Source organism: Nicotiana tabacum, chromosome 23 (genome assembly GCF_000715075.1).
Source record: "Nicotiana tabacum cultivar K326 chromosome 23, ASM71507v2, whole genome shotgun sequence".
Classification (NCBI taxonomy): Eukaryota; Viridiplantae; Streptophyta; class Magnoliopsida; order Solanales; family Solanaceae; genus Nicotiana; species Nicotiana tabacum.
Window position 1 is genome coordinate 70,119,634 of NC_134102.1, and position 8,565 is coordinate 70,128,198.

At 35.8% G+C, this 8,565-nt stretch overlaps 1 protein-coding gene across 5 annotated transcripts; it reads right to left on the minus strand.

Annotated features, from left to right (window-relative positions):
- Window positions 1-963: 963 nt before the first annotated feature.
- On the minus strand, window positions 964-7,321 carry LOC107792140 (cyclin-dependent kinase F-4). 5 transcript variants are annotated; one of them, XM_075246051.1, is made up of 18 exons: window positions 6,897-7,321; window positions 5,368-5,750; window positions 4,716-5,279; window positions 4,562-4,640; window positions 4,402-4,470; window positions 4,234-4,323; window positions 4,014-4,152; window positions 3,446-3,548; window positions 3,311-3,363; window positions 3,171-3,237; window positions 2,905-3,013; window positions 2,538-2,603; window positions 2,325-2,393; window positions 2,172-2,232; window positions 1,970-2,086; window positions 1,747-1,793; window positions 1,564-1,645; window positions 964-1,416 (listed from the first exon to the last, which is right to left on the minus strand). In XM_075246051.1, the coding sequence occupies exons 3-18, from the start codon at window positions 4,721-4,723 to the stop codon at window positions 1,205-1,207; spliced, it is 1,371 nt and encodes a 456-aa protein (XP_075102152.1). In that variant the 5' UTR covers window positions 4,724-5,279; window positions 5,368-5,750; window positions 6,897-7,321; the 3' UTR covers window positions 964-1,204. The 5 variants fall into 5 exon arrangements, with proteins under 5 accessions (XP_075102152.1, XP_075102154.1, XP_075102156.1 ...); XM_075246053.1 differs by having other exon boundaries at window positions 1,747-1,778; window positions 6,897-7,317; XM_075246055.1 differs by lacking the exon at window positions 6,897-7,321 and adding an exon at window positions 6,332-6,563 and having other exon boundaries at window positions 1,747-1,778.
- Between the last annotated feature and the right edge of the window lie 1,244 nt (window positions 7,322-8,565).

Here is an 8,565-nt window from a genome sequence, read left to right on the forward strand (position 1 = left end):
CAATTGCATATGCTTGTCCTCATGAGTCCTCATCATCTAAATATTCCGACACCAAACTCCCCACTTTGTCTCTCTTTGCTTCTAAACCCACAACATTGTCTCTCTTTCCAGATTTTTCAGAAAACCTAGCTACTGCTTCAAAACACTACTACTTTGTAAATAATCCTCTTCCGCCTTCTACTGATCTCTGTCTTTCTCTACTAGGTACAATACCCGAAACCTCCAATTCTAATTCCCCAAATATCATTAGTCAAGATTCTTGTGCCCCCAAAAGGTCGTTCCATGAATCTAATATCGCTACTCCTGTTTCAAAAAGAAAAGGACAAGATCAGAAACGGCGTTTAATTGCGGCGGAGGAGGAAGAGCACTGGATAATTAAGAAGTTGACAAAGAGTGACGTGAATGGATCGTCAAGGCTTTTGTTGCCGAGACAAGAAGTGAAAACTTACGTTATACCTTTCTTGGATGAACAAAAAGCTACAGATTGCCAAAAGTTAAGTGGAACTGATGTTTATGTCTGGGATTTGGATACACAATCAGAGTATTCTTTGACGCTCAAGAAATGGGCAACCCATAGTTTTCAACTCATCAGAAACTGGACCCCCAACTTTGTGAAGAGAAGGAATTTAAAACAAGATGATGTGATTGCGCTTCGTTGGGATCGAAACAATTCAAGATTTTGCTTCCGCGTTCCAAGTAGGCATGATCAACTGGATAATGAATCATAGTTGTCTCATTTTTTTATTAGTTAGCAACGTTTTCGTTTATTGTCATTTTATTCATTCTTTTACATTTTTAGGTACATCTTTAGCTTGGCTTAATGAAAAAGTCGAGGACCGCGTATTTTGTGACTAGTAATATTGTTTGATCAAACTTTAAATTATGCACAAAAGCTAAAAGATTTTAAGTTACATAAAGTACATCGACAGTAAAAATCTTCTACACTATCAGTATCGCATACCATTAGTTAGCATAAACATTTATTCAATACTAGAATGTAGAAATGATAGTATCACCAAAACAAGCAAACACATTTATTCAACATCTTGAACGTAGATGCGACAGTATCACCAAAATGAAACAAACTTGCAAAGCACAAGACTGCTGGCTCACCAAAGTAACATCAAACTGAGCCATGCACATAAAGACTACTATCGCTAAATAACACTTGAACAAAATACGACACTCAAGCTTATAACATTCTTCATCCAGCAACTTTCCTTGAATAGCTTCTTCCAGGAAGAAGCTCTTGAGACCGTCCATGGAACAAGTCGTGCTGCCCATGCCACCCTCCTGCCTTCATAGGCTTAAATACTGGCTGCTTTGTAGGTCGTCCTCTACCAGAGCCAATGCTCACATTCGCCAGCTTCTCAGCTGCATCCGAAATGGCACGAGTTGTCACTCCAGAACCAACCACTGCCAAGCCAAAAATAAAAAATAAAAAGCTTTATGGAGGGACACAATTGTACAAGTAAAACCAAAGTATTTTGTTCCACAATTAGAAGAGGTTTGGATTTCTGGTCAAGAGACGTGTGAAAAAATATTAAGTTGAATAGAACTTACTTGGGACATTCCTTACAGGAGGTCGGTATTTTGGTTGTTGATTAACAGAGCCTTTCAGGGATTTATCACTCCCCATTGGTTCCTGAACATTCGTTGCATAGATTAGATTCAAGTAGAATACCTATGTCCATGCACAGCATTCATCTTGCAGATGCAAACAGTAACTTTACAAGGCAACTATACCTGATAATTCATATCCAACCTCCTTTGTACGCCTGTTACACGAGTCACTGTGTGAAATTACAATTGTACAAGTATCAGAATGAAGAAAAATTTGTGTATAGCAGAAAAGATGGTTCTTTCACAATTAAATTTAGGAAAGAAAAATATTAAAAGGTTTGTGCAAAGAACTAGCCCCTCTGATTAGTTGGACCCCTGTAAAATCCTTCAAATTCTTATATGTTACCTGTGTTAATAGGCACCTTTGACGTAACGGTGGAGAAGTTGCTACTGGGCTTGGGGTTGGGCAACGACCCAAACGACCACTTGTCGCACTTTTGCTCCAATGCACCCCTCATGACAGCTACAGCAACCAAAAGTCCTATTAGGTTCATCATAAAGCATAATACCCAAGTTTCTTTCAAGTAAATACTAAAGACAGCACAAACCCGGAGGAGTCTTAGCAACAGCAGTCTTGGTGCGTAGTGATGGAGGTACATAAAAACAACTCTGTCGCATCATAAATGATATTATATAGTTTAATAGAGACACAAAACACCAACTTATGTACATTAGGTTTAAAAAGGATAGGAATTTGCCACCTGGAAGAAAGGATGTTGAAGAGCATCAACGGCTGTTGGCCTCTTACAAGGATCCCATGAACAAAGAGACTGCAGTAGAAAACAAATTAGATAAAATCCAAGCTATCAGATACACCATTCTGTTTCTTCAGAAACAAAGGAGCTCTAGTCCATATATGACCATGTAGCGACCAATTCAGAAGAATGATATAAATGCTTTTAACCAGTTCTTACCGTGATTAGGCTAATAGCATCCTCACTGGCAGATGGAATTAGCAAGGCAAGATCTACACCAGCAATCTGCCAGATAAAACAAGGAAGCAGGTGTCAACCCAAAATCAGATGTCAAATGAGACGGATTCGTTAGTTAATCTAACAACAGCATTTTTTATGTTGAGCCAAGGAATAGTTTCTTTCAATGGAAAAGATTAAAAAGACCCTCTTTTCAATAATTTGAAAGATAAGCACTGGAATTCAAAGGCAAAAGGACGAGGGAGGGGAAGCTCAGCTAATATGAAAATCCTCTAAGAATCAATCAATAATTCATTAAAAGAATCCAGAAACATCAGATATCTTCATAGCAAGGGAGAGCAATGTGGACCTGTGGAAATTGGTAGTTGATAGCACTAGCAAGTTGAAGTCCCTGAGCCCATTCCCTCTTGGATGGGGTCCCTATAACACTGCATATTTTGTATATCTCATCTGCTTCACTGCACCCAAAGAAGACAAAGAGCGTACAGCAGACTGTCACAGAAAGGTAATGATTTGCAAATGACAGTCTCCAATCCACCAATCCCTCCTCTCCTCTTCTATATACATATTTATGCAAGTCACAGAGAAATCAATATTATAACCACAGATGCATACCTTGAACCCGGAAATAGAGGACGAAGACTAAACAACTCAGCCATTATAGCACCCATTGCCCACATATCTGCAGCGTTGAAAGACAATCAATACACATCCAGAAAAAAATAGCTGAAACAGATATTATATGTGTTACTTACCGACAGCAGGACCATAGATTGGTGACTGGAGAAGAATTTCAGGAGCACGATACCTGCAGTCCCACATAACAGAGATCAGAAGAAAAAAACTAACGTTTTAGACCAATGAACGTACAGTAGACCAGGCATACTGACCAACGTGTTGATACATATTCTGTAAATGGAGGCTGAGAGTTGATTTCCCGAGCAAGACCAAAATCAGCAATTTTAATTATATCTTGTGAAACCAACAAGTTCTCTGGACAACCATCAGTATCATATGTAAAAATGAGTCAGATCACAATGGAATTGGTCCAATTGGACTATGATGTCATAAACTCCATAAACATAAAAAGACATTCAACTGCTATAATATGCAGATTTTCATGATTGCATGCACATATATCGCAAAAATATTGTATTAGCTCCTCCTGTTTTCCTTCGTGCCTTAATACTAATATCTCATAACAAACACTAATATGTATTTTTAGTTTTCCAAGAGACAGGGTGAATGCATCACTAAAGATATAACGAGAAAAAAAAAAAAGGAAGGGAGCAGGGTCATTGCATCACCATACATATACCAGATCTTCATGATCAAGGACGCTTAAAGGAAAACAAGAGAGAGTACAGCTCATGTCATTCACTAAGATAGTTTCAGTTAAGTCAACTCTTCACCATCATTCAGAGCATTTACAGACAAAAAAGTGGGAAAGTTAAACACCTGGCTTAAGGTCACGATGAAAATATCCTCGTCGATGAATATAAGCAAGACCCTGAAATACTTGGAAGCACCAATTTCTTACTTCGGATTCTGAGAAAAGCTTTGCTCTGTCCTTCATAAGCTGATATAAATTGCAATCCTACAAAAACTCATCCAGAATCAGATACTCAATTAACTGACTGGTCACAAATATAAATTACAAAGGGAAACCATCACATACCATGTATTCAAACACAAAGTACAAAAAGTCATTCTCCCTAACCACTTCCTTGAGCTTCACAATATTTGGATGGTTCATTTTTCTCAAAGACTGCAAAAGGATTTATGGTTATTGAATCCTCAGCAGAGGAAAGACCAAGTATGACCAAAAGGAAGGAAATCATCTAACCTTGACCTCTCTCAAGTTTATGCATTCTTCCCATGAATAATAATTCTTCTTCATCTTTTTTATTGCAACCTGTGTTAGACAAATGAATAGAATTAAAAGGACTTCAAAAGTACAGCAACATCAATAGGTTCTTTGTTGATCCTTGCACATCTACACCTACCACTTCACCAGTCTGTTTATTAAGTGCACGCCAAACATTTCCAAATGTGCCATTACCAACTTCGTTAATTATCTTGTACCTGCAACATTAAGACGAATTAGACGAGCATACAGAAAAAAGAAATCAATAACAATAAGGGGAACGAGACCAGCACCTTTCCATTTTTGCAGCTTCAATAGCACTTAGGACACTTATTTATTGAAGGCGGAGAGACAACAAGCACATAAACTAAGTGAAATTTGTTCAGTCTCGGAATGACTGGAACAGAAAATACTAAAAGGAACTAGTGGCCTGACTGATTCAGCAAAATCCCCCTTAGTTTCCTTCTGAAAAACTGATGAGGGCAGAACCAGCAATGATAGGAGCAATGGGCTTTACAGCCTTATTTGTAAGATATACGGCATTAAAAGATCCAAAACTGTAACAGGGGAGAGAAAGCAAGCAAAGACAAGTGCTGCAATGCATCTTGATACCACTTCAGAGCTAACAGAGACTCAAACAGCTAAATTCAACAGGTCGATCATAAGGTCAAGAGATGATTGAAATTTCTTTCTCGACATCACATTAGCTCCTTGCCTCCAATACACTTTAGTCTCATACCAAGTCTTCAGTCAACTGAACCGTAAAGACGGGGTCTCTAGAAACTACCAAACCAGAAGCAAGTGTACAAAAAGCTAACTAACTCCAACTATGTATACATGCATCTGCTGATTTAGCCCTGTAATGGACAGAGACAGCAAAAATGATGTAAGGCTATTAGAAACTATGAGCACTATAACAAAGTAACATTCAACCCACAGCAATACCTCAGAGGATGAATTCCAAAGGGTCTTGAATGGGTGTCGTATCGGCAATGCGCTAGAAAAAATAAACTTGCACGAGGTAGTTAACAGTACATTCACAACTGACATCATAAGGTGTGCTGCTTACTAGAGGAATTGCATTAAACATCCAACACACTAGCTTATATGGAAATTGCAAATTGCCTCCTATACTGAACAGTCAAGAGGAGCTGTTCACTATGTGCAATTGACAAAGGAAACAAGAAGGGAATCTCTACGGATGAGGAACCGCCAATCAAGAACTTCCTGAAATGAAAAAGCTCGATACCCAAAGCATTCAGAGAAAAGGCACACTTGCTCCATGTCCTAAACAATACTATTCTCTTAGAATTGAAGTTTACTGGATCCTGAAAAAACAACCAGGGAAGACGAGTTAGTATGTCACAGCACAATACTAAACAAAAGGAAAATACCCAGAGAAGCCAACTAAGCTTGAGATAGACAATGGCAGAGCTACAATTTAACAAGTTATTAAGCAATGAAATTACATTAACTTGCAAGCATTCTAATCAAGGATCCCAGTCAACATCCTCGCCTAGATAAGCACTAAACAGGATTAGTGGCATTAAGATCAGCTCAATCATTGTCGTTCAAGATTAAGTTATAATTAGGCAGTTGCAGGTAAAACATTCCTATAAATCTATTTACATACCAGCCTTCAAAATAGTATTTGTGACTATCACAAATGTCATCTAGCAATCAAAGAGTAAGAACAAACACTAAATAGTTGGATTGAGAATTATACAGCAAACTTATGTCAAATTTGTGGCTCAAAGCACATTATGATCAATGAACAATCACTAAAAGCACATATAATCCTTTCATTACATTGTGGTACAAGATCATATGAGTAAAAAGATACAATCTTAGTTACAATTAAAATATTACTCATTTAAACAATAGCGAAATTCAAAGAACTTCATTGTACCCTTAGTTAGAACCTCAGAAAAACAATACAGCAGTGGAAATACAATCAAGGTTCTTCAGAACAGAGTACTAGCTTTTTCCAAGCCTCAACAGAACCATTAACTTCAATAAGATACATTTATCCTAAAAACACCAGAACTCAACTTCACACCCTAAAGCCTAAATCACCACCATTATTCCATAAGTTCATCACAGAACAGCCACACAAAAAACAATTATATCTCACCTTCCATAGAATTTACCAAGAATAACCAAAACCTTATTAAGAATAGTTTTAGCAATAATTCCAATAAACATAAAGATTCCAACACAGAAGACATACAGCAAAACAAGAATAAATCCCAAAATTTGGATTCCAACACATACCCAAAAGAACAATATCACAACCCCAAAGCAAAAAGAATCAAACTTTACACTTTACAGCCTCAATAAGAAAACAATTTCTTATCAGATCTGATCAGGAACTCAATTCTCCACCGAAACAAAACAAGAAAATCTGTACCCAGATACCAAAATCACATAAAATAAAAGAAAAACACGAAAAATTAATTATTATTATTTTTTACCTGGGGCTGAAACGGCATAACCTATGAAAGCCAAAGAAGAGAGGAAAAGGAAAATCAATAGCCCATATACCAAACTCTATAAAAAGTAGTGTATTATTTGTCTGACTTTTCCCCTTTCACAAAAGCAGCTGCAGCCACAGCAGCCCACCCTATACCTTATACTTGTGTATACAACATATATATATATATATATATATATATTGGCCTGGAGCTCTCATGCTATCATGATAATGATAATGATGTGAATATTGGCTTTATGTATAAAAAAAGCTAAAAAAAAAAAAATCTACTGCTTAATTTCAACCTCCTTATTTATTTCCATGTTTTCGTTTTGCTCTGAAAAGGAAGGAGAAACCAAGGAATGATTCTGGGTACGAATACGATAGTCGACTAGGTACTGATTTGGTGCCACGCATGACTCACGTGGTCGTTAGGATTTTCTCACTATTTTTAATAAGGAATATAGATCTTTCTACCATAAAAAATTAATTGAAAAATTTTTCTGACCACGGAGGTATTACAATATTTACATACATTATAATCAAGAAATTAGCTCAACTTTTTTAAATCGCTGTTTATTGTTTGACCTGTTAAAAAAATTCTAGGAAAACAATCCCACGCTAGAATTTTGAAACACGCTCGTCAGAATTTTAAAACATCAAAAATTTTAAAGAAAATTAGTAATCGATCAGAATTTGTGAGTTGGCCAGATTTCTGACAATCACGATAAGCATATTAGGGGCACCAACTTTATTTTATTTCCCGCCTCAGTTTCTTGGTGCATCTCGAGAGTTTTGGTGTTTTTGTATTTCTCCCTTAAAGATCGAAAAAAGCAATTCTATTAGGGCTCAAACTAAGAACTATAAGCAATAAAGATAGTATTGTACTTATATTCTCGTATTGTACTTATCAGAATATATTAAAATAATTATTTAAGTAATACAATGAAGGTATACTTGCAACAAAAATTAGTTTAAGAAGAAAGGAGGAGGATTTGGGTGCTTAATGTGTTAACCGTCACTTGCTCGTTCATGATAGTATCTTCCTTTCAATATGTTTGTTGTGGAACAATTGAAATAGCTAGAAAATATTTAAGATTATTATAATATTATTATCTAAGATTATATAGAAAATACATGGAATTAACTATGGTTAAATACTACTAGTTATATAATAAACGGCAAAGGGCCAAATATACCCCTCTACTTTCGAAAATGGTCCAAGAATACCCCTCGTTATACTATTGGGTTATCTATACCCTGCAGTCATATTTTGGGTTCAAATATACCCCTCGTTTAAGCGGAGGAACATGTGTCATTGTCCTGTTGGTCAATTCTAAATATCTCATAATTAATTAAAAAGACTCATTATCCATACCCGAAAAATAATTTTTTTTATTGTAAAAACTGAAAAAAACTAAAAAAATATTTTTACTAAAAACTGAAAAAAACAAAAATATTTTTTTTTCCAGTTTTTACAAAAAACTGCTTTAAAAAACTGAAAAATATTTTCTAAAACAATATTTTTGTAAAAACTGAAAAATAATTTTCTAAAGCAATTAAAAACTGAAAAAACTGAAATATTTTTAACTAAAAACTGGAAAAAAAATATTTATTTTTTTAGTTTTTACAAAAACACTGCTTTAGAAATTTGCTTTTTAGTTTTTTTT

Coding starts and splice junctions, on each gene's coding strand:
- LOC107792140 (XM_075246051.1), bottom strand. Junction 4,471..4,561: donor ATAAACAGACTGGTGAAGTG/GTAGGTGTAGAT, acceptor TGTCTAACACAG/GTTGCAATAAAAAAGATGAA. Junction 3,238..3,310: donor AATCTATGGTCCTGCTGTCG/GTAAGTAACACA, acceptor TCAACGCTGCAG/ATATGTGGGCAATGGGTGCT.